Source organism: Pseudomyrmex gracilis, unplaced genomic scaffold, assembly GCF_002006095.1.
Source record: "Pseudomyrmex gracilis isolate BER0280 unplaced genomic scaffold, ASM200609v1 scaffold_368, whole genome shotgun sequence".
NCBI classification, from domain to species: Eukaryota; Metazoa; Arthropoda; class Insecta; order Hymenoptera; family Formicidae; genus Pseudomyrmex; species Pseudomyrmex gracilis.
The window spans coordinates 85,201-108,735 of record NW_018020952.1 but is presented as its reverse complement, the minus strand read 5'-3'; the positions used below and the strand labels follow the sequence as shown (position 1 = coordinate 108,735).

Below are 23,535 nucleotides of genomic sequence, written 5' to 3'. Positions count from 1 at the left end.
AAGAATAACTCAAAGCGAACATAGTCAACAGACGTGTCCCTGGTGCTTGATGTTATTCCATACAAATGACTGACATATATTTCCAATGTTCTGAAGGTTTCTTCTGTATCGCACAAAGTGTCGCCACACACACAAGGTCGTAAAACGCTTTTTGATATTATTCATATTTTGCTAAGATTTTAAACGGATGCTGCTTCTCTTTTCTATAAACGCGCGGAAGACAGTCCGATATAAGCTTATTCGCGGATCTTTGTTAACTAAAATCTCAGTAACTATTACGAATCTCGCAAAATGGTTTAGGACTTTTCGAAACAGTTTTACTCTTTCTACTTGTCTACGAGAGATGTTACACGAGTAAATACTTACTAATATAAATATAAATATATAGTTATATATTATTACTAATCGAATATGTTGCTGTTTTTTGCAATCTTGTCTGATTGATTTGTACGACATATTATTTACAATATGACAAGTTGTCTCGCATACATAAGGAAACTATTCTAGTCTGATTGATAGCAACGATCTCGCATATCGACAAGGGAAAATCGCAATGATAGACAAAAACAAAATCTTATCCGTTCTGCATGCAAGATCACATTGCAGTCTCGACGTGACTGGAAAATTGTCGTAATAACAGAAATTTATTTAAAAAATAATTACAGTTATAAATAAATTACAAATACGCATTATGTCTAAACAAAAGAAATTTGCTTTAATTTGGTGGCTAAAAAGTGGAGAAAAAGATGTGAAGATATCAATTATTCTAAAAAAAATGTAGAAATTTAATTGAAATAGTAAAGTTAACGTGGAAAGATTATAAAACACAAAAAAAAACTAAGGCTAAGGCAAAAATTCTTGCCATAAGCGGTAAGTTATCTTTTTATGTTAAAAAAATATCTATGTTGTATAAATAATCAAAAACATATTATTATTAGTATCTATTTTTATTACAGATAATGAAAATGCGTCATCATTATCGTCATCGTCATCACAGTCTCAGGTACATCCAACATCTTCACATACATCAACTTTTTTTAATAATTCAAACACATCATATTGTTCAGGTCCTTCGACTTCATTTCATAATCACAACACATCTTATAATAATTTACAAAATTTCAACTCCACATCACCAAATTCATATTTACATGCTTCATCCTCTGTTTCCATCTCTGCTCCGCTTTCTTCACCATTACATAATATCAAACAAAACACAACTATTTCATCGGCAGCCTTTTCACATACACCAATTTATAAATTACCAGTTTATAAATCAAACGACAATATAACAACATTTTTTGGAGAATTTGATCACACAAAATCAAATATTCAAAATAAACCAATTGATACAAACATTAAAGAAAATAAAATACAATTAAATCGACCAAACGAAAACAACAGATTCGGATTCATCAGATTCATCAGATTCATTTTCACAAGACTCATCATCATCAGACAATTCACATCACTCATCTTCACACAATTCACATTCTAAAACTTCACAAAAAGATGAAGGAACTGATATTGGAAGTGGAATATTTGCCAGTCTTCCAAATGGAGTAAGTAAGTATTAATTTTGTTTTTTAAATATCATAAGTGTCATCAATTATTTGTATTAATTAAAATCTTGAATTTATTATTCACAGTCACCAAAAGAGATATATATTTCCAAGAACAATTATTATTAATAGTGAAAAAAGCTTACCAGAATCAAAAGAAAGTGGATATAGAGTCACAAGAAATCTTTGAGGTAATACATATAAAATTTTATTTATCCATAATAATGTTAACAACATGATAAAAAAACTAATATAAAAATAATAAATAAAAAAGTTATACATAAACAATATACACATGAATTATACGCAGCCAATGTGTATCGTGACAATTAATGATGATAGTAACAAAGGTTGGCTTAGGGCTTAGGTTAGAGTTTTTTAGGGAGGGAGTGCAGGAGGAGGAGCGGAGCCCCTCCCCCGCCCACATGTGTACAATTGTATGAAATACAAACAAAATATTTACTTGTAAAAAGTGTATATAATGTCGGAAAACGTACTGTGGTCAATCGTACCGTGTCCAATCGTACGTTTCCAATAGTACGTGTGCAATCGTACTGTGTCCAATCGTACTGTGGTCAATCGTACCATGTCCAATCGTACGTGTCCAATAGTACGTGTGCAATCGTACTGTGTCCAATCGTACCGTGATCAAACGGAATACGCCTAAAGCCTATGTCACACTACGGATTGGGATTGAGATTGAATTGAAATTTGACCAATCAGAAGAAAGAAAACCAATCCTAAGTTTAGTGATCTTTGCTCTAATTGGCCAAATTGCAATCCAATCTCAATCCTAATCCGTAGTGTGACATAGGCTTAACGGAGATGGTAAAAACGGGCGTCAGTCTTTTCTCTGCTGACGCTTAAGGTTGTGTTCCGATTCCCCACCCGAGTGCATCCGAGTGTCATTTTATCTTTGTTTTATGTCTAGTGAGTGATAAAGATAAAGTATACTCGGGTGAGGAATCGGAACATAGCCCAAAGCGCGTAAGCGCCCAAACGAACGCACCTCTAGTAACATTAAAGAAAACTATCGATCACGAAATTATTGGGTGCGTTCAGACAACTCAACAGTTGCACACAACGGTTGAGAGTTAATCACTTCTGATTGGATCATACTTTTGGAACCGTAGCAGATTTTGAAGAATAGTCCTATCATAAAGGGTCGTCTACAATGGAGAGTTTTAGACTGTAACAGTAAGTAATTGACAAATCACAATCGATTATTCTTCTGTACTTTGTCTGTGATTGGTCAATTTCTTACTATTACGACCTACAACTCTCCATTGTAGACGGCTCTTAAGGCCTGTTCTACAATACAGTCGTAAGCTGTAAGTCGTAAGAAATTGACCAATCACAGATAAATCACAGAAGAATAATCGATTGTGATTGGTCAATTTCTTACGACTTACGACTGTATTGTAGAACAGGCCTAAGGCTCATTCTACAATAAGATATTAGTTTAGTCGTAAGCTGTATGTCGTAAGAAATGAACCAATCACAGACAAATTACAGAAGAATAATCGATTGTGATTGGTTCATTTCTTACGACTTACAGCTTACTACTAAACTAATATCTTATTGTAGAATGGGCCTAAGTGATGATCTCTCAACCGTTGAGTTGTCTGAACGCACCCATTGCAGTTGAAAAACATCGATACGATAATCGATAAATTTTAATTAAAAAAAAAAAACAAAAACAATAATCAATGCAACATCGCTTATTTCTACGGAGTGTTCATACATACATACAGACCGACACAATAGAATAATTATGACACTTGCATTTTTTTCTATTGTTTCAAATAAAATCAAGCAGATATGAATGCTGTTAACATGAATTGGCTGGGTTCGGCAGAGGGAGAGTCTCTGGTTCATCACTTTTATGTGAATTCTAAAAAGAGAAGATTCTATGGTGCTAATTTGTTTACTAATTAATTAATAAGCACACGCATAAAATTGCACTTAAATTATTTTTACTCTTTTGTACAGTTTGCTTTATGGTAAATGTAAAGGAATGTTTTCCATATATATATTTTAGGCGTCTTGGAAAGACCGTCGTTGCCTCTCTCTATGGAAGAAGTCACTTATAAAATCTTCATGATAGGTAGAGCTGGCGTGGGCAAAACTTCGGTTGTTGCGAGACTCGCAGGCACACTTGAGTCTAACAATTATACAGAAACCAACGGTATAAGAAAAACAAATGTATTCTGGCCTGTGAAGATCTGGGACAAAGTTGTTCTGTTTAAGCTACAATTTTGGGATACATCGGAGAGCAGTATAAAGAAATACAATCACATTCTGCCAGTATGTGAAACCACCTTTGAAGCAATTTGTACAAAGTATCAAGTAGTTCTATGTAATTAAAATTGGATGAAATGATATAGACATTTTTCCTCACAGGCGTGTAAGGATAAAGTTGATGGAATATGTTCTGTATTTTCTTTCGACGACACATTAAGCTTTGGCGATATCCCATATTTGATGAATACAATGAATACTATAAAAGAAAATCCGGCAAATATAGTGATTGGCACGAAGTAATAGTTTTAATTTTGCACATATACTAGTATGTGTATCAAAGTTACAGGAAACAATCATCTTTTTTTTTATTTTTCCAGGTTTAAATCTTGGTCAAGTTGCGCGATAGATGAAGTACAAATCAAGGAATTTGAAGATAAATGGCAAGTCAAAGTGATCAAGATCGACTCCAGTAAATCATCTGTAAAATCTGAGCCGTTTGATTGCTCCTATCAGTTGAATGCTATTTGCAACATCTTGTGGAACAGAGATAAAGAGTTTATTTCTAATCTAATGAAACAAGCTCAATAATTACAAAGTACAAAGAGATTTTTACACGATATAAAAATACAAAAGACAGTAAAAAAATTTGCATAAATTATTATTTCTACGTCTTGTTCTCCATATCCTCGATCACATACATGTGCAAGTACAAACAATCGGTTTTGATATCTTTCAGCGGTAGTATGTTTTTATTTGTTATTTCTTTCCCGTCGTCTTTGATGATCCATGGAAAGTCCTCGTATTTTGAATTCTCACTCAGGCTGATGTGCGCTGTTTCGTACGTCAAAATTTCAACGGTAAAAGTTGAATTCTCTGGAAGTGGCTTTAAATATGTATCGCACATTGACAACTTCAAACAAATCGTCTTCAATGCTTCTTCCGTTTTCAAGTAGTATGGATCGCTCCTTAAAAAAAAAAAGAGAAAGTGTGTAACATAAGACAAGAACTCTAAAATCAAAATTGTGCGACGTACTCTTTGAGTTCAGTCTGCAATTTGACCATATCAAAGACGAATACTTCTGTCGGTAATTTGTTTTCGTTGTAGAAAGCAAGATTGATGGCGTTAATGCTATTCTCGTCTTCCTTCAGGAGATCTCTAATTGAATTTAAAACGTTCGACAGGTACTTATTCACTTCTGGATGTTCTGCTATGTATACGTTACTTCCGTATATCTTTTTCTTAACAAAAATTTCTTTAGGATAGATGTTACGACAAAATAGTACGTGATTAAATGCCACTTCCAAAAACTCCAACAAGATATCAAGGCCAACTACAAACAACAAATATTTTGTTTTGCAAAATCGTAATTTATATTACAGTAAAAAAAAAAAAAAAGTCATGAAACTAATAAATGAGAATTGGTCATATTTTTATCGGTCAGTATTGTCTTTGAAATTAATTTTTGCTTTTTTGAAAAAATTTACCTATTTTATCTTGAACCATTCTAACCAAACCTTTGACCGTTTCTGGAGTAGAGTGATATTTGAGATTTGTTTTTTTTTCTCTGAACTGGCTGCACTAGTTCACAATCTATCTTTTTTTATTCATATTAGAAAGAAAAAGATAGACTGCGAACTAGTGCATCCAGTTCGGGGAAAAAAAACAAACCTTTGGTTGACAAATCAAAAAGAGCAGATTTCTTTGTCCCGATTGGTTGATAAACCTACTGCACTCGACGAATAGAATTTTCGAACGCAGCTCAATGTGACACATCAGCTGACCTGAGTAATTAACAAATCTGTATCTTTTTAAATCTTGCATCACAGTTTGACGTTTCGTCGCGTAATATTGCGTCAAAAAGATGAGATTTTGTAAAGAAAAAATTTTTTGTCAAGAGTTGACATAGAGAGTGTGTATTCGTCTACTAGATTATGTGTCGGATTGTTATGTTTTATTGAAAATGTCTAGATCGAAAATTTCTGATTTATTTGCCGTCCTCAAAGGAGCTCAAAACGTGACGGATGCATTGGTAAAACATCAAAAAGATGCGATCAAATACACAATCCTTCATTCTAGTTTGAAAGATTCTTCCGAAAAGTGTTTACACGCAGTGAGCAAACAATTGAATAATTTGGAACCGCAAAAAATCCCTGTGAGTTTTTTTTAAAACGTACATGTAAAGAGTATCAATATATATCGTAATTCTACATATCATTGTATCTTACATAATATTTTCTCTTACAGAAAGAAGTAGTAAATAATTTGAAGGAAACAATTGAACGTATAAATGTAGTTGAGGAAGGTGTAAAGCAGTATCTTAAAATAAGAGCTAGTCAAACCTTGAACATAGACAATGATCTTTCTGTTCCCCAAAAACAGACTAAATTGTATGTATACGACGTTGCAAAAGATCCAAAACAATTGTCACCTGATCAAAATGCCTCAATTTTGCATAGTGATACTAATAAATTTTTAAATCAAGAGTCTTTAAAAGACAAACAGAATACAGTATCAAAGGATATGACTGTAAAAGAAAAAATCCATACAATTGCTACTTCGTATACTAAGATACCTGACATAGAACTCTCAGATAATGATAAAAAACTTTTGAGACAATTGGAATTAGAACATGAGAAGCAAATGAAAAGTAAGAATGTTAGTTCAGTAGCTTCCTCTACAGTTGAGATACATGACGAAAAAGAACATGTGAACTCAACACAAACAGAATCTAAAGAAAAACCGAAACCTAAATTGTCAGTTAGACCAAAACAATCTGTAAGTATTAAACTTTTACTTTTATACATGGTATACATATTTTCAAAGTAATATATGTGTATTACTATTTGATTTATGTTTAACAGTTATCACCTAATGCCAGAGAGACAAAAGTTCCTGCTTCAAGATTGAGCAGAATGTTTAACTTTGGGTTGTTGGGCATTGGTCTTGGTGTTGGTACATTTGCGGAATATACACGAAAGACACTTGGGTTAAAGGAACAAAGTCTTAGTGATACAGTCGATAGCATGTTCCTTACTAAAGCCAATGCAGAAAGAATAGTTTCAACATTATGCAAAGTAAGAGGTAAGATTTGCATTATTATGTTGATGTATATACTTGTAGAGAAATTATATTTAATGTGTATTGAAAAATGTGTGTAGGTGCAGCTTTGAAGATTGGCCAAATATTGAGCATTCAAGACAACACTATCATAAGTCCTGAATTGCAAAAGATCTTTGAAAGAGTTCGGCAGAGTGCTGATTTTATGCCAAAATGGCAAGTAGAGGTAACTGATATAGAATCTGACACAGATCTCAAAAAGAATTTTAATTTATATACATACTTGTATACATATTTATGTACTTATTTATATATATATATATATATATATATATTGAAATATCTGTAATTATTTCTAGAAAGTATTAGCTAATGAACTTGGTCACGATTGGAAAAGTAAACTGGCATCCTTTGAAGAGAAACCATTTGCTGCTGCATCGATTGGTATATCATTTTTAAAATTCTCGGAATAACAATAACAAAACAATTGTTCTTATATATTTACCTATTATTGTTTTTACTTTAGGACAAGTGCATCATGGTAAATTGTTAAATAAACAAGATGTAGCTATAAAAATTCAATATCCGGGAGTAGCTGCTGGTATTCAGAGCGATATTGACAATTTAATGGGCATAATGAAGGTATAATCACAATTTTCACACAAATATATTTTAATATTGAATATAATATGATATACAAATTATGACACGTGTATGTTGTGTTCTGTTACAGAGATGGAATATGTTTCCAGAGGGAATGTTCATAGATAACGTGGTGGAAGTTGCAAAACGTGAACTTGCATGGGAAGTGGATTATACGAGAGAAGCGGAATGTGCAAGAAAATATAGAGAACTGATAGCGCCTTACCCCCATTATTACGTGCCTGCAGTAATAGGTAAAAATACTTGATACAATGATTTATGTTGTACTCTTAGGGCTGTTCTAGAATGAATTGAAAATCCCGTTGCCAGTTGCAAAAGAGATAACTATTAGAAGAAAAGTATTTTTTCCAGTTACACTTGGGGCCGTTGCAGTTGTCAAAAGAAAATTCAACTTTTAACTTTTGGCAACAGCAACTCCTGCGGCAATCGCAGCACATAAAATAATAATTTTCCTCTAGTATTTGCAACTGGCGACGGGACATTTTCAACTCATTCTGGATCCTTAATCTAGACACACTTACGTAATGTCGAATATACATCTAGATGAACTCTCTACAAAGCAAGTATTCACAACGGAGATGATAGAAGGTATACCTGTCGATAAGTGCGTGGATATGGATGTTAAGACGAGAGAACGCATAAGCGAATTAATTATGCGTCTTACTCTGTTGGAATTATTTGAGTTTCGATACATGCAGACAGATCCAAATTGGTCTAACTTCTTCTATAATCCTGATACAAAACAGGTTTCTATACATACATGCATATTACACATCTGTAATTTTTAACTAAAAGCACTATATACTTACATGTACATCTTCACAGTTGATTCTGTTAGATTTTGGGGCATGTAGAACTTACGAGAAAGAATTTATCGATAAATATATACAAGTTATCGATGCCGCGAGCGAGAGGAATCGCAGTAGAGTTCTGGAATTATCTCGGAAAATGAAGTTTCTCACTGGCTATGAATCCAAGGTATCTTTCTTATTTCTATTTTGTTTTTATTTCTATTTTAAAAGAATAATTTCTACTATTGTAAAATTTATATTGAAAATTTTTTTTTTGTTATTTTTCTGCATGTGCGCACAGTTGTGCTAGTACAAAATAACAAAATTTTCATATATTGTCAGATTATGGAAAATGCTCATGTGGATGCTGTTATGATTCTCGGACAAGTGTTTGACAATAATCACGAGTATTATGATTTCGGTGGTCAAGATGTGACAAAACGGTATGTCTTTGAGATATTTGTCTAAATAATTTCTTATATAAAAATCTGTATATATTATAACTCTAACACCAACAATATTGTGTTCCAGTATTAGTAAATTAGTACCAACTATAATACATCACAGATTATGCCCGCCACCCGAAGAAATATATAGTTTACATAGAAAGTTGTCGGGAATATTTTTGTTGTGTGCTAAACTGAAAACTAAAATCAAGTGTCGCGATATGTTTCGCGAGATTTATGTCAATTACAAGTTTGATTAATGTATTTTTTCAAACACAGACATGTGTAAATTTTATATGCTTTATTATATATGTTTTGAGAAAAATTATTACAGAAAATACATAAATTTATATCAATAAGCATTATAAAAAATAATTAATTAAACAACAAAATTTCAAAAGTGGTTTTATTTATTTTTATTTTTTTTATCGACATTCTTCAAATATATATACGACTATTTAAGAAAATTATACAGAAATTTTTCACAATATTATTAACCTTTGCCTCGTGTGTGTGCGTGTGTGTGTTGTGTATGTGTGTATTTTGTGTTGAACTTTAGATAAATTACATACATACGTATATTTGAGATATTTTATAAAGATATCACGTATTTTTATAAAGAGATGTCAGATATATATTAAATTCTATTAAACATCACAGAAGTTATATATATATATATATATAATATTAAATTTATTGCTATGTGACAATGTTTTTTTTATACTCAAGACAGTTAATTAAAAACATTTCTCCCTAAATTATCATTATCCTCTTAGGTATTACCACATATTTTTTTGATATATTACAAGCTCTACACAAAATCATTATTCTTTATTTAGATATATACACGGTATACATTTATTTTTTCATATTAAATTTTTTTTTTATATTACTACAAACAATACAAAAGAACTTTCTTTATACATTTAATAGCTTTGGGATGGCAATCCTAACAATTTTCTTTCAAAGAAAAAAGTTAGGTTTAATAATCGCGTACATAGATGCAATACGGCTCTCTCATTCGCACGCGCGCGCGCGCCTCACTCTCTCTCTCTCTCGATGTACCTATGCGCACGCATATACGTACGCAAACACAGGCACAGACGGAGTTAGTGTGAGTAAGTTTATATATTATTATTCTAATCAAATATAAATAAAATTTTATGTACACATCAAGATAAATCAACAAACTTAAGGCTGTATGATATACACAAATCGTAAAGCAAAACCGAAATGGCAATTAAGAAGCCAAATACGGAGATGGTGTATATATTAAGTAAAAAAAAATGTATTTTGTTTTGTTATATAACACTATGCAAAAAAATATGTGTGCAACAATATATATTATATACACATACAGCTGTTACAAAGTTTCAAACATTAACAAATAACTCATACACAAATGCATTCCCGTATTTGTGTGCGGTTGATTTAAATGGTAAAATTCTTGGAGATAATATCGTGTGAAAATTGATCAGACTCTTTTGTAGGAATGAACACTTATTCATCATTATAATAAAGTAGTTAAGTTATCATTATTAAAAGTCCAAACAATTGATTCTACAAACTGTTCAAAATTATTTACGACTTTAATCAATCGCGACAACACAGGCCACGTTCTTAATTTTGTCATTATGCGCTTTGAAAAAAAAAAAAAAAAAAAAAAGAACAGATTTTTTTATATTAGGTTTAAATAACATTTGGCTGATCCGGAATAAGCGACGCGAAAAACGAACTAAAGACAGTCCAAAAAGTCCAAAAAGCGATAGCACCAGGACGTTGTTCCTCATTCTCTTCATTGGCGTTTGTTCGTGCTTCCGCTTGCACAGGTGGTACCTGGGCGTTTTGCTGCTGCGGCACTGCTTGAGCACCCATCGCTTCGTTTTGTAACACTTGATTGTTGTTTCCCACACGGTTATTGTTTTCCAGTAAAATTGGTTGTACTCTGAAGAAACCGCCTTGATATCTATGTAAAATGTAACAACGATAAGGTGAAAAAAAAACGGCAAGAAAAAGTTTTACATCGCTATTATCGTTGCGTTACGTAATATCATAAATTTTTTGCTTACAAGTATATTGCAAATCCCAGGAACGTAACAATGAGAAATCTGACGGGAGACGAGTAGAAATACACTATACCAAATAAAACTATGATCCTAGAGAACATGTAGAATAAATCCAACCAGTCGCGATTAAATGCAGGGTCGTCACCCGCAACATTATTCCCTGCATTAACTTCTGCCGCGTCTTGTGCCACTGGTTGTGCTTGTTCATCACCGACATTATTATTATTATTATTATTATTGTTGTTGTTATTGTTATTTGCATATGTACTTTGAGTTGTATCGCTCGTGTTAATATTCATTTGCTGCAGGTAAGGAATACTGGCTTGCAATTGTATACCTTGTGCCGCCATGCTATAAGATATAATGATATGACCTTATGCATTTTATATGCGTGAACACATTTTTTAAGTAAATTTTTTAACAATTTTTATAAAAATTATTTAAATATAATTCTTCTGATTTATAAAAATTTATCAGATGTAAGATAAATATCCTAGTATCTGGACATGTCCCGATATCCGGACAAATAATGCAAAATTCATTCATTTTGCATCCTAATTTTTAATATCATTAAAAACAAAAACTTTTATCGTAAAGTATAAAAATTTATTAACGTAAAGTGAAATAATGATTATATAACATTGAAAATTATTAGTCATAAATGCATTTAGGTTGTTCGCATACTAGAACATTTGCGCAGTTTCGTATTTTCGTTAAAATAAATACATCTATAACGTAATTCAGAAAGTTATTAATAAATTTATTATGTTCCATTTTTCAATAATTGATTGTATCAACTCGTAATAAAATAAAAATTGTTTAATTTTATGGTAAATTTAACAATTTTTTTTACTTTTACACATTAAATCAGTAGATATTTTGCTGCTATTCTTTAAGCGTCCGGATACCGGGACATTTACCTCATATATCATAAATTTTTGTCTTATTCTCTCTCTTGAATTTCGTATTTTTAAAATAAAAGATTATGAAGAAAAAACACTTACAGTTGCATGTATTGTGTAAAATAATGTGTATATGCTTGCTGCATCCAAGCTAATTGTTCATTATTGCGAGGATCAATGTATTGTTGAGGTAAATATCGCTGCTGAGAATGAGGAACGGCACTATTAGTATTTTCAGGAGTCTGAAAACTGTTACTTCTGCTTTGAGTATTTCTGGTTGCGTCATCCATATTTTTTTCGGTTATCTGATCTTGGTTGGATTTTGTAAAGCTTGTTTTTTGTGGTGTACAAACTAAGTGAACAGTAAATGCCTGATCTTTCAAATCGTCATATTGCCTCAGAACATCTTTTAATTGTACTGAGTCATTTAACAATTGGCCAGAATAGATTAATTTTTGATGAGACGTTTCCTACAAAATACAACAGAAATTTAATTATGTTATTAAATACAAAAAAAGAAAATTAAAACATTTGAGGAATTTTGCTTCAAAATGATACAAATATTCAAGAGATTTTTAATACTATAAATATTAATATTTAGTCAAAATATAATATTAATACACCGAAAGCTTCTTAGTTCTAATTGAATTATGATAAAAAATGATCCTACGCGACCCAACCAGAGAAAATAAATTTAACCTCTGTGTATTTCTTACCTATGTATTAAAACGTGACATTTCTTTCACTTGCGTTTGACAAACACAACGAAAGGAAAAAAAAGACATTTAAAGAGAAACGCACGCTGCTTTCACCGGGGCAAGGACAATCACTTTCACGCGACTTACTGGTTTGCTGGGATAAACTTCGGAGAGGTATTCCTTCAGATGACCAATCGTCCACCCGAGATCGCACTTGACTACTTGGTCTTTGATCTGTTGATTCGGCGCCTTTATTATGAGACTAACGGCAGCGTCTGCCATCCTCGCCAAGCGTTACAAATTATTTCGAGGTCAGCTGTTGGCGTAGCACGCAACAGCGATTAGCAATTTTTGTCCTTTCGTGGCTTGTCGTTTAACCGAGGCCGGAAACGGCCAACTTCCTTTCTTGATCGTGACAATTTTCGATCTTTTCTCACAAAGAAAAAACTTTCTCGCAATCTCCTATCGCTTTCTTAACAATTTTTTTATCAAATTTTCACACGACCGCGCACACACACAATCACTATCGAATGTCATATGATATTGTACCCGAACGCAATTCTCTCTGTATCTGTAGTTATATATTTATCTTCGCAACAGGAAATTGACGGAATCACATATCTGGCGATCGCTCATTGGCTCGAGATTACGCGTTCCCCGTACGTGCCAAAGTGAGGTAGGAAACGGTATTATGCCTGTAGTAGTTACGTTAAACTCGTAGTACGGGTTGTGCGATTGACGGTTGCCAATTAGATAGAAGCAGGCTTGCTCCACCATTGGTTAATCCTTCCTTTATTGTAAAACCCTAAAGCCGCAACTCGTAGTATCATAGCACAGGCTTGAGGTTTTGCAATACAGGACTTCCCAAAAATTACTCTCTACTTCTCAAGTATTTCTCATCACATTTCAGAAAAATTTGACTATACATAAAAGTTTTGGGTATTATTATATTTGATTTTAAAATCAAATAATTTTAATTAAACAATATTTTGTTTAATATTTTCTTGGAAATGGATTTAAGAAATTGTTTTTTTACAATATTTTTAATTTTAACTAGCATACACATTCATTTTTTTCTTCTTCATGCTTTTCTGAGGCAGTGCAATTCCCAGCTTTTAACGTCCGTAGAAACTTGACAGCAGCAATAAAGAAAACATAGTAGACTTAGCAGAACCTTCCAGGAACCTGAAAGAACAAAACTTGACATTTTAATTTTCCGATTCCATATTGCAACATTTGTATTTTATAATTAAAGGAAGAGAAAGAAAGAGAATGAATAAAAGAAAACAGAAAAGAAAATATAAAAAAAAATAAAAAACAGACTACAATAAAAAACTTGCCATAAAGTATGTTCTGTATAAAAATATCTCCGATTATTTGTCCACCAAAGAAATAAAAATTAGATATTGCTGACATTGCCAAAAGAGGACTTGATAACATGCAATGAAGTCTCTTGGAATTTCTTGGAGATAGATACATATTTTGTATCTCACGAAATTGTTTGCTTCTACCTATTGTTTTTCCTATACTTTCAATTGTTAGTCCAATAAAATTGAACAATGTCCAGGTAAAAATATTCAGTTCCAATCCGTGCCATAGAAAGACAAACGTGAAACATAAAAATGATGCAATCAGTCTTCCACAATACACGTTTGCCTTTTGTATAGGAATATAAATATATCTGTAAAAACAAAATATAGAGACAATTAATATAATAATCACATTACTTGTAATACATAGAATTAAAATATACATCTGCAATTTTATCCATCCATTTTGATCGTATTAATTGCAATTAAGACAACTTACTTCACAAGAAATGTGTACAACCCTCTGTCAAAATGCTTCCACATGTCGGAATACAAATGAATTCTAGCTATGCACTTCGGTTTTGGTGGCACCTTAATGTTATCTAGATTACTCAAAGTACCGCAAGTTCCATATATCACCACATATTTATTTAGGAAAAATTGTCCCATACTATATCCTAAACCATACAATGCCCAAGGATTCAAATTTTGCACAACCTGGAAAAAGAAAACAGTAGAATACTTGAAACTCTTTATATCAATATAACGGTAATAATAAAATCACCTGTGGATGATATTGTATGGCATTTACGTAAACAAAATGCAACAACAGTTCAGTGAGATACAACCAAAATATGCATCTACTTAAATTTATTGCGAATGTTCGCAGTTCTTTCCAAGTCCAGTAATGATGCGATCTATCAATCTGAAAGATGTTAATATAATTTATTAATGGAATTTCTCATAAGATTCTATTCATTTCATCACACATATATAAAACGTGCGATGTTTCAAGAAAACCTACATACAGAGTCTACAAATTCATGATACAAAGTAAGTGGTCCCAAAAATAATGTAGGCAAGTATAGACAATATGCTAATTTCTGAATAAACCCGTATGAACTGTGTAAGTGATATTTTTCATTGCTATCTATATTGTGACTGATACTTCTTAAATGTGTCCAACACATTGCAATTGTCAAAGTGCAATGTTGCTCGTCACTGAGCTCCAGCCAGGTTTGGAAAGCACCATCAGGTATTTTTAAGACGTGTATTACAAACAGATATAAAACATGTGTAAACCATATTAAATTCTTGCCGCATACACATGTCAGTATATGTAAACAAGTAGGATGCAAAATCAGATACAACATACTCCATACACCTAAGTGATAACAGGTAAAAGCTAGAGATGACAAAATGTACCAACAACATAACACCTGAAAACATTTATAAGATTATTATTTCTTTTGTTCTCTTTGTTCACAAAGTTAGTATAAAATTTATTACACAGAAGAAATACATGTGTGAATAAAATAGAAAATGTCTCACTGTAGTTTTGCTGCTGTTGACTTTGATGTACTGACTAACAAAATTATGTACAAGAACACAAGGTATCAGTCTCCATACTAACGCAAGCCACACACGCCACTCTAAATCTGAAATATCTCGCTTTCTTCCGATCCACGTCCATCCGGAATCGAAATCTCCGTATTCGTCGTAATAATCATCAAAATCTGAAATTAAAAAAAAAAACATATATATATATATATATATATATATATATATGTAATGATGATTATATAGAGCTTCAAGAATTTTTAAATAATAATGAATTTTGGCTATTGAAGCAGTAACACTGTTGTTGGAGTGTATGTATTAAACTCCGTTTATTAACAATTAATAGTAAATAGCATGAACGCTTTCGACCCTTGTATTAGGTTCTTTTCAAATGCATTTAAATTTCTTAGATAAAATACGTCGCTCAATGCTGATCGAGAATATCCGCACTAGCCATCCCGACCAACACTTTACAAAGGTGAAATCGCGACTAGTCATTGAAAAGGACCTAATACAAGGGTCGAAAGCGTTCATGCTATTTACTATTAATTGTTAATAAACGGATTTTAATATATACACTCCAACAACAGTGTTACTGCTTCAATAGCCAAAATTCATTATTATATATATATATATACAAGTGAATCAATTTAATATTTACAATCTCATATATTATTCGTTGATTTGATTACTTACAATTTCTTGTCAAAGAAAATTCGTACACGGAGTAAATGACGGCGTATGACCACACAAAAATATACAAGTAACTTTCATATTTGTCGAAGCACACGAGGAGTTTCTTCATTATCAAATTTTCATTGTTTACTTAAATTTGCCGCTTTGTGCAACAATGTATGCACGACAACAACATGTATAACAACGTGTAGTATACATACGCGCAATATACGTATGTGCGCGCGTCATTAGAAATTTTCCCTAAAACAAATTTAAAACGCATGCGCGCGATTGCATAAAAAATTCCGGCAACATGCCATATGTCGCCGCTTGTCTTTTACTCTATTTTTCGATCCCTTTCGAGCCGCGTATGTGAGCGAACGCGCAAAACGAGTGTTCGGTCCGTTAAATATAATATAAAGTTTAGTTAATGATCGAATTTTTTGAATTCCGTGTTATTCGAATAAAACCGTGACTCGGAGGTTGAATTTGATTCGAGCGCTTTAAACACATCATTCTATCCTTCTTGCTCGCGTTGAAACAAAGACAAAACTTTAAAAGTCGCTTTAACCAAAGCGCGCTTCTCCTTTCTCTCTCCGCAACCACCCTCTCCCGTTTTTTCGCTATCGTTTTCCACTGCTGCACTTTACGGCACTGCACCTTCAAGTCGTGTTTCAAGTTTTCTGCGTTGTATGTGTACCTGTTGTACGTCTTCGTCGCCAGCCAGTGTGACTCATAATAGTACGGTATGTGGTAGAATTTTTTTCCCGTCTTCCAAATTGTCAACCATTCTGACGAGGACGGTTCCGTCTCGTCCGTGCGTTGCGCACTGACATTACGTACAAAAAAAAAAAAAAAGACGCGACAAAATTCTTATATGTAACCAAAAAAAAAAGAAAAAAAAACGGACATCGGTGTTTTCTCGCTTCAAACATTCTCGACAAATCGTTGTCCTCAAACGGGTTTCCGAGAACACATCGAAGGCACGTTTCGCAAGTGCCGTTTCCGAAGCTGAATTCAAGTGAGAAATTTCGGAAGTGAAGCAATATTGAGCAATTATCGATTAAAACACCACGTTCCGCACAAGACAGAACGTTTGTGTCTCGAGATTAACTTGAACTTTGGAACACAACAAAAATATTGCATATTATAGTGTAATCTGCGAAGGAACAATGATGGAAGTAGATCCGCCAGAATTTTTATCGAAAGACGATGAAATTCAATATTGGATAGATATGGTTCATCAAATACATCAAAGGTAAGGTTGTAGTTCAATCGTGCAAATTTTTGTTTACGTAAAACCACTTGCCAAGAAACAGTTTTTTATAAATCAAGTAAATTGGATTCTGTGTACAAGATTTCTACATGTAGACATGTATATGATTTTAATACGGTAACAAATTTAATACAACAGTAACAAAGTATGATTATTAATTTAGTAATTTTAATTAGAAATTTCTGATCTAATAGCTTTTTTTTTTTACACAAGAGTCAGAAACAATTGTTTATTCTTCTTATAGGAAAGAAGATGTTGAACGTGAACTAGAGGAATTCCAGGAGAGTTCACAGATGTTAGAGAAAGAGCTTGAGACATCATTAGAACAGGCAGAAAAGACAAACAGAGAATTGAGGCAAAGAAATGCAAGACTTGCCACAGAGGTTGAACAGCTAAGAATGCGATTAGATCAGCAATCTACAGATTGTGCTATGTTTCAAGGAAAAGCGCAAGATCTGCAGCAACAGAAGGAACATTTATTAAAGTACATTCGTGAACTTGAACAAAAAAATGATGATTTGGAGAGAGCGCACAGGTATTTCGTAGTTTTCTTTTAATAAAAGTTGGAAATTGTTAGTTAATAATCAGTCATGTAGTAAGAACAACAGCATATATGTTCTCTTTTTTATAGGATAAATAAAGTTACGGAAGAAGAAATAGAAGCTAAGTTTAATTTAGCTATAGAAAAGAATGCGTTACTAGAATCAGAACTCGATGAGAAAGAAAGCCTTAAAGCCAAAGTACAAAGACTAATGGATGAAGTCAGAGGTTGGTTTATTTTTTATGCGATGCATATTATTTTATAACTGTGGTATGTTTTTTAATTTCAGATTTAAAACAGGAGATACAAGTGCACGAACGACATCATTCGGATAATAACAAATCTACTGAAAGAGTGTGTAATAACATTGTTGACAGCAATAAACTACAGGCTGAATTGGAATCAAATTCACCAGCTAATCAAATAGTCACACAACTACCTACAAATAACACAACAACTTCACCAATAAAAAGTACGATATATTGTATATACTTTTATATTACAATGAAAGAATAATCATTAAAATATGATAATAGATTTATGCAAGTTTTGTTTGTGTGATTATAATAAATATAAGTAACATCGATCTTCTTTCATGTTTTCTTTTACTAGTTGGAAACGGATTGGTTGGGAATAACAACAACAATAATATGAATCAAACATTGCCACCCCGTACTAGAATATTAGCAATGAATATGATCGGTGATCTAATGCGAAAAGTTGGGGTAAGTGTATACGCAATACATCTCGATATCTTTTTGTTACAATTTGCTGACTTGTAGTCTAAAGCATGACCTGTAATTTTCTTTAATTTTGCACAAGTGGCAGAAAGTATGTTTACTTGCTGTATATAAGTTTGACGATACTAAGAAATTTTGTATTGACACATGGACTATTTCAGTAGTTATTCTGAGTGATAAACATATTTATTCGTATGGGGAAACAATTATATAGCAAGTTAATAGAATCTAATTGCGTGCATAGTGAAATGCACGCAACAATAAGAAAGTTGTACATATTTCCCACATAAATGAACAATAAATCGCATACTTGACTTGCGTTTTAAGTAGTTGGTAGATAGTGTGATGTAGCTGATATTTCGGCAGCTTGACAAATGGGTCTGCATGGGCTGTAGAAGAATAAAATGCACTTGTCCGAGTGGACAAATATCAAATACCACTTCGCCTACCGACTTATCAGCAGCCCAATCTCACGCATCTGCTCAGTGTATACGCCAACAACCTAGACCAACCGCATGCAGATCTTCCTGATTCTCGCCGTTAGATTATTTTGCATCTCTTTAAAAGAGGTCTTTGGTTGGATTTTTTCTTCATTATTGCTCCCAACTGGGGTTCACTGCGTGCGTCAGACTTATTATTTGTATATTACTGAACACTTTCCACTCACCTGAAAAAAACTACCTCTGTATGCTTCTTACCGATTTTGTTACGTATGTGTATATATGTATATAAAAGATAGGCCGCATAAAGTTTTACGAGCTATTTTTCCGAGATCTAACGTATTATTTTCGTCTCAATGTTCTTGTTGGACATGAAGCTTGTTATTGTATAATAATAGCTTGGTAATGCTCAATGCGGCTCATTCTGTGTGTGCGAAACATTTGTTATAACTTTGTTAGTGATGTATTTCTCATACCATCTATAACAATCGATACGAAATATAAACTAATATATAAATTAATTATATTGTACAATCATTCATTCTTTCTTACAGGCGTTAGAGAACAAACTAAACACATGTAAAAATGCGTTACGAGAGGATCAAGCCGTTCGCGATCTCTACAGGTAACACAGCAATCATTTTTAATTACGATAAATTATGTTATTATATTCTTGTTTTGTTGTGCATTGTACTCACACACAAGCAAATATCATGTATCTACACACGCACACACAAAATATAAGAGGATACATGATATATTTAATTGTACTTATTAGTGTGCCTTATTAGTTGTACAGTCGAATCTCGATAATTCGAATCTCAAGAGAAGAGCTAAAATCTTCTCGAGTTGTAGAGGTTTCGACTTATCGAAATTTCCTTTTTCCTTCCGCGGAGCGGAAGGGAATGAAGAAAATTTTCGTCTTATAGAGGTTCGAATTATCAAGGTTTGACTGTATAATTCTATTAGTTATGCTTATTATGATCAACCTCAAGATTTTCCTATGCACGCGCAAACACACGTACGTATTTATTTATGTATGAATGTATTTATGTATATAAGGCTTTTTATGTGTGTGCAGTTTATTTATTATATAATGCTACTTTTTCTCAAAATAATGAAATAATTTACACAGTTTTTTTAAATTCGAAAACTTGTATGTGTAAAAAAATTAGCAATATAAAATTCTTTATTTATACTTATTTTTATTTGCTCAGACTTATACCACGACTTTGTATCATATTGCTTGCTATTTGTTTACACACACACACACACACATGTATGTGTATGTATATATATATATATATACGAACCACTATATATTTATATGCTTCTTTTTGTATGAGTAGTTAGTGACATTTTTGTTATTCTTATGCACACACAGTGTAATAAATCCTTATTGTGTCTTCTCGAAAGACTTATAACTCACACTTTCAAACTATTACGGCATATATTTATTAAATAGTGTGCAAACAGCTACTCATTAGTACATTTTTAGCGTTAGATAAACCATAACAAGAGATTATTGCGTTTGTTTGATTAGACTTAGACGACAAGTCAGAAGCCCAGCCACAGGAAACAACAACCCCATACGATTATAAGCAAATTGAAGGATAATGTTGCAGCTATTATGTATCTGCACATCAGACAATTTCAATGTAATGTTAGTCAAAATTTCTTCTCAACAATTCCGTTATTAAGTTATTTATTATTATAAACATTCGCGAGTAAGATCAAAATATCTGTATTTATGGCTTCGATCAATTTCTCTATTTAATCTACAAGCTTTTTCAAATGTAATCAAACTATGCACGTAACTATTTGTTATTCGTGTGAAATTTTTGAATAATGTGGACAGAAAATTCGCATAGTCTGGTTTCACCGTTATAACATATAACAGGGTGCCTCAATATTTGTCGCAAAGCTGTGTAATAAAAGTTTTTGTCATTTTTTTTTTTTTTTTTAATTTTCAGTAATAATTTTTGAAGTACAAGATTTTTGAAATGCAGTTAACAATTAAACATAATCGCAAACAAATAATTGTTCGTTTCTGACGTATAATAATTCAATTTAATTATTTTTTTTAATCCTTTAAATCTTTTTTTAATCTTTTAAATCTTTATTGAATATTTTCTAAATCTTTTGTATCACAAAAGCTGCTGCTCGAGGGAAAAAAATGTCAAAGATTTTTATTATTTATCAGTTTTGCCAGAAACTTTTTTTACCGTAGTATCTTTTAGCAAAAAAATTGGGGACTCTATATTCTACGTATACATATATACGCTCGCCATACGCAACAATGTATAACCGTGTAGGAAACAACAATTGATTTTTCATGTAATTTAACGAAAAAGATTAATAAAAATAATAAATTTATCTCGTTGTATCGACATGTTCAAAATATATATAGATATACTTTTTCTTTTTTTTTCATCAGTAATATAATTAGTAATATATATTGTATCGCGAAACGTTTTTATAATTTCCCTGACATCACGCTATACAAAAATTATAATTAAAATTATATAAGTAGCATAGAAATTTGTAAATATATTATATATGCATATATACGAAGTGAAAGACTTGGGGCAATATACGAGCGAATATTTTTATTTTTAAGCGTCGCGTAGAACATATTATATTTTGATAATTATTTTTATTTTTTAACTAAATACATGTTTATTGATGTTCAAAGAAATACATACCTTTTTAGAGATCGCATGTAGAAGTGTATCAGAATACAGAATTTATTTATATATTTTTTCAGTTACTCATTCACCAATTGATAACATGTACGACTTTTGGCGTATTATATTTTTTGCCTCAATCTTTTCACTAAATATGAACTGCAAGCAGTTATAAAATAATGATGTACCATTATTTTGTTAGAAAAAAAAATTAATTTGACATTTTTATAGGTGATATTGTACGATTATATAAATAATTTATTAAATTTGATTATATTTTAAATTTAACGTGTAATATATATTATATTATACAGTGTAATTTATGATGTTGTGTTTATCATTTTTCTCTTCTCTGTCTGTAGTTAATGTACAGGTAAAGATCTTTACATACGAAGATGTACTTCTCACTGTTAAGATATTATTAAGAGATTATCAGTGTGCAACTTCATATGTAAAGGCATAAAAGCCTTTGCCTGTATATGTTTGTCTGTAATATAATTACTGTATATGCTTTGTAAAAAAATGTACTTCAAGCGTAATTTTAAAATATATACATAATATTCTTCTATTTTTTCTATGTTCGTGAAAAGATGTTTTTCTATTGGGAGAACTTTGTGCGTATAGCGAACTGAATCGATTTTGTTTTTCAACGATTACGTCGTATTAAAGTTGAGATTAAAGCACGAATGTGATTTATATTCGTTTAATTCTCAAACTGCAAACGTTTTTTTGGCACCTTCCGTTCACAAACCAGGGTCGTTTGTGTTCCACTGTAATTTTCTCTATGTTAAAGTTATGGAAAAATTCTGAAAAAATTTACTATCGTACTATCTTTAAACCTTCTACTTTACAGATCAATTAAAACATTTTGGAAGAAAATAATTTGTTTAATTTTTTAATATACCTATACGAAGTAAATCGATCATGAAATGTAATTTTGTTTAAAAACCGTAACTTTGCGAGAAATTGGTCGAATTAAAAAAAGTGCTCAAATTAAAAATGAAGGTTGCAGTTTCCAAAAAAAAAATTATGCTATTGCATTTTATTAAAGTTAAATGCTTAATTTTTTACATAAACGCGGTTTTTACATTTGTAAATGCTGGCGTTTTTTTGAAGTGAAAACTAAGACTTTTTATTTTAAACATTTTTATTCAAAATAATAACATTAGACCATAACAAAATAGTCAATCTGTTCTTTTGATCAAAGCACCCAGAGTTAGCTCGTCGGAAGAGCGCTGCTCTATTTCGAAACTATTATAAAAAAAAAAACAAGGTTTTAATTAAAAAATATTACGATCACACTTTAAATTAAGCAAAATTATGTGAAAATCAGATAAAAAACAAAAAAACTTTTTGCTTATTTGTACAAAAAGTATACATATAATTTGTACAAAAAGTATACATAAAAGTATACATACGTAGTCCGCAAATCAGGATCGTTCTTCTCCGCTCGAGATTTTGTTTTATCACTGTGGCTGTCGAAGTTGTATCGAAGATCTGAATTTGGCCCTTAGATTCCTCTCTTATACAACTTTTTTTTAAGACGGAGTCAGACCGCTCTCCCTTCTCTCGTCTGTAAGTTATAAACGCAAGTAGATTTTGCGCTGACACAAATGACCTTGGTTTGCAGTTTGAGGGTTAATTCAACTTGTTTTACGTTAACTCTTTATCATAGACAGGAAAATCCACATTATTACGACACTGAAAAATTTGTTCAATATAAAACATGATTTAATCAAAGTTCTATTTATAATTAGGAAACGTATATACAGCAGTTCCTCGCTAATGTGTGTCGGCATGCTCGGTTCAGCGACGTGAATACTATCGAGGGAGGGAGATATTGTTCCGAGAAAATTGCCGGCTGTTATCTCTGATT

At 31.9% G+C, this 23,535-nt stretch overlaps 6 protein-coding genes and 2 long non-coding RNA genes across 12 annotated transcripts; 4 read left to right on the top strand and 4 right to left on the bottom strand.

Moving 5' to 3' along the window:
- Positions 1 to 744: 744 nt before the first annotated feature.
- Positions 745 to 1,723, top strand: LOC109860343. Its single transcript, XR_002250812.1, has 3 exons — positions 745 to 870; positions 957 to 1,566; positions 1,650 to 1,723. It is a non-coding gene; the product is annotated as an uncharacterized LOC109860343 (long non-coding RNA).
- Positions 1,724 to 3,172: 1,449 nt separating this feature from the next.
- LOC109860335 (REM2- and Rab-like small GTPase 1) lies at positions 3,173 to 4,480 on the top strand. The gene is made up of 4 exons (XM_020439347.1): positions 3,173 to 3,477; positions 3,604 to 3,869; positions 3,966 to 4,102; positions 4,184 to 4,480. Exons 1-4 carry the CDS (start codon positions 3,384 to 3,386, stop codon positions 4,392 to 4,394), a joined length of 708 nt encoding a protein of 235 aa, XP_020294936.1. The 5' UTR covers positions 3,173 to 3,383; the 3' UTR covers positions 4,395 to 4,480.
- On the bottom strand, positions 4,462 to 5,586 carry LOC109860336 (mitotic spindle assembly checkpoint protein MAD2B). Its single transcript, XM_020439348.1, has 3 exons — positions 5,292 to 5,586; positions 4,840 to 5,137; positions 4,462 to 4,771 (listed from the first exon to the last, which is right to left on the bottom strand). Exons 1-3 carry the CDS (start codon positions 5,308 to 5,310, stop codon positions 4,471 to 4,473), a joined length of 618 nt encoding a protein of 205 aa, XP_020294937.1. The 5' UTR covers positions 5,311 to 5,586; the 3' UTR covers positions 4,462 to 4,470.
- LOC109860334 (atypical kinase COQ8B, mitochondrial) lies at positions 5,170 to 9,091 on the top strand. 2 transcript variants are annotated; one of them, XM_020439345.1, is made up of 12 exons: positions 5,170 to 5,243; positions 5,776 to 5,959; positions 6,052 to 6,582; positions 6,669 to 6,888; positions 6,966 to 7,090; positions 7,224 to 7,308; positions 7,391 to 7,506; positions 7,598 to 7,760; positions 8,071 to 8,273; positions 8,353 to 8,505; positions 8,661 to 8,761; positions 8,850 to 9,091. In XM_020439345.1, exons 1-12 carry the CDS (start codon positions 5,206 to 5,208, stop codon positions 9,022 to 9,024), a joined length of 2,094 nt encoding a protein of 697 aa, XP_020294934.1. In that variant the 5' UTR covers positions 5,170 to 5,205; the 3' UTR covers positions 9,025 to 9,091. The 2 variants fall into 2 exon arrangements, with proteins under 2 accessions (XP_020294934.1, XP_020294935.1); XM_020439346.1 differs by lacking the exon at positions 5,170 to 5,243 and having other exon boundaries at positions 5,599 to 5,959.
- Positions 9,092 to 9,657: 566 nt separating this feature from the next.
- LOC109860344 (homocysteine-responsive endoplasmic reticulum-resident ubiquitin-like domain member 2 protein) lies at positions 9,658 to 13,096 on the bottom strand. Its single transcript, XM_020439358.1, has 4 exons — positions 12,578 to 13,096; positions 11,835 to 12,202; positions 10,834 to 11,181; positions 9,658 to 10,730 (listed from the first exon to the last, which is right to left on the bottom strand). Exons 1-4 carry the CDS (start codon positions 12,710 to 12,712, stop codon positions 10,454 to 10,456), a joined length of 1,128 nt encoding a protein of 375 aa, XP_020294947.1. The 5' UTR covers positions 12,713 to 13,096; the 3' UTR covers positions 9,658 to 10,453.
- A 353-nt stretch (positions 13,097 to 13,449) lies between these two features.
- Positions 13,450 to 16,568, bottom strand: LOC109860321 (protein-cysteine N-palmitoyltransferase HHAT). 2 transcript variants are annotated; one of them, XM_020439326.1, is made up of 7 exons: positions 15,997 to 16,568; positions 15,292 to 15,476; positions 14,769 to 15,179; positions 14,525 to 14,665; positions 14,240 to 14,457; positions 13,771 to 14,111; positions 13,450 to 13,615 (listed from the first exon to the last, which is right to left on the bottom strand). In XM_020439326.1, exons 1-7 carry the CDS (start codon positions 16,103 to 16,105, stop codon positions 13,512 to 13,514), a joined length of 1,509 nt encoding a protein of 502 aa, XP_020294915.1. In that variant the 5' UTR covers positions 16,106 to 16,568; the 3' UTR covers positions 13,450 to 13,511. The 2 variants fall into 2 exon arrangements, with proteins under 2 accessions (XP_020294915.1, XP_020294916.1); XM_020439327.1 differs by having other exon boundaries at positions 13,942 to 14,111.
- Positions 16,569 to 16,706: 138 nt separating this feature from the next.
- LOC109860323 (nuclear distribution protein nudE-like 1-A) lies at positions 16,707 to 20,960 on the top strand. Of its 3 annotated transcripts, none has more exons than XM_020439330.1 (7): positions 16,707 to 17,233; positions 17,496 to 17,786; positions 17,883 to 18,019; positions 18,082 to 18,264; positions 18,405 to 18,517; positions 18,899 to 19,152; positions 19,527 to 19,597. In XM_020439330.1, exons 1-6 carry the CDS (start codon positions 17,148 to 17,150, stop codon positions 19,061 to 19,063), a joined length of 975 nt encoding a protein of 324 aa, XP_020294919.1. In that variant the 5' UTR covers positions 16,707 to 17,147; the 3' UTR covers positions 19,064 to 19,152; positions 19,527 to 19,597. The 3 variants fall into 3 exon arrangements, with proteins under 3 accessions (XP_020294919.1, XP_020294921.1, XP_020294920.1); XM_020439331.1 differs by lacking the exon at positions 18,899 to 19,152 and adding an exon at positions 20,516 to 20,960 and having other exon boundaries at positions 16,716 to 17,233; XM_020439332.1 differs by lacking the exon at positions 18,899 to 19,152 and having other exon boundaries at positions 16,715 to 17,233; positions 19,527 to 19,601.
- Positions 20,961 to 22,843: 1,883 nt separating this feature from the next.
- Positions 22,844 to 23,534, bottom strand: LOC109860324. Its single transcript, XR_002250808.1, has 3 exons — positions 23,430 to 23,534; positions 23,078 to 23,360; positions 22,844 to 22,910 (listed from the first exon to the last, which is right to left on the bottom strand). It is a non-coding gene; the product is annotated as an uncharacterized LOC109860324 (long non-coding RNA).
- Position 23,535: the final 1 nt, after the last annotated feature.

Coding starts and splice junctions, on each gene's coding strand:
- LOC109860335 (XM_020439347.1), top strand. CDS start 3,384: ATGAATGCTGTTAACATGAATTGGCTGGGTTCGGCAGAGGGAGAGTCT. Junction 3,870..3,965: donor AATACAATCACATTCTGCCA/GTATGTGAAACC, acceptor TTTTCCTCACAG/GCGTGTAAGGATAAAGTTGA. Junction 4,103..4,183: donor AATATAGTGATTGGCACGAA/GTAATAGTTTTA, acceptor TTATTTTTCCAG/GTTTAAATCTTGGTCAAGTT.
- LOC109860334 (XM_020439345.1), top strand. CDS start 5,206: ATGAAACTAATAAATGAGAATTGGTCATATTTTTATCG. Junction 7,091..7,223: donor TGCCAAAATGGCAAGTAGAG/GTAACTGATATA, acceptor AATTATTTCTAG/AAAGTATTAGCTAATGAACT. Junction 8,762..8,849: donor GGTCAAGATGTGACAAAACG/GTATGTCTTTGA, acceptor ATTGTGTTCCAG/TATTAGTAAATTAGTACCAA.
- LOC109860336 (XM_020439348.1), bottom strand. Junction 4,772..4,839: donor TTGCAGACTGAACTCAAAGA/GTACGTCGCACA, acceptor TTTTTTTTTAAG/GAGCGATCCATACTACTTGA.
- LOC109860344 (XM_020439358.1), bottom strand. CDS start 12,712: ATGGCAGACGCTGCCGTTAGTCTCATAATAAAGGCGCCGAATCAACAG. Junction 12,203..12,577: donor AAGTTTATCCCAGCAAACCA/GTAAGTCGCGTG, acceptor TGTATTTTGTAG/GAAACGTCTCATCAAAAATT. Junction 11,182..11,834: donor TTTACACAATACATGCAACT/GTAAGTGTTTTT, acceptor TATATCTTATAG/CATGGCGGCACAAGGTATAC.
- LOC109860321 (XM_020439326.1), bottom strand. CDS start 16,105: ATGAAGAAACTCCTCGTGTGCTTCGACAAATATGAAAGTTACTTGTAT. Junction 14,458..14,524: donor CCATACAATATCATCCACAG/GTGATTTTATTA, acceptor TTCTTTTTCCAG/GTTGTGCAAAATTTGAATCC. Junction 14,112..14,239: donor TTGTACACATTTCTTGTGAA/GTAAGTTGTCTT, acceptor TTGTTTTTACAG/ATATATTTATATTCCTATAC.
- LOC109860323 (XM_020439330.1), top strand. CDS start 17,148: ATGATGGAAGTAGATCCGCCAGAATTTTTATCGAAAGACGATGAAATT. Junction 17,787..17,882: donor GATTTGGAGAGAGCGCACAG/GTATTTCGTAGT, acceptor TCTTTTTTATAG/GATAAATAAAGTTACGGAAG. Junction 18,265..18,404: donor AACAACTTCACCAATAAAAA/GTACGATATATT, acceptor TTCTTTTACTAG/TTGGAAACGGATTGGTTGGG.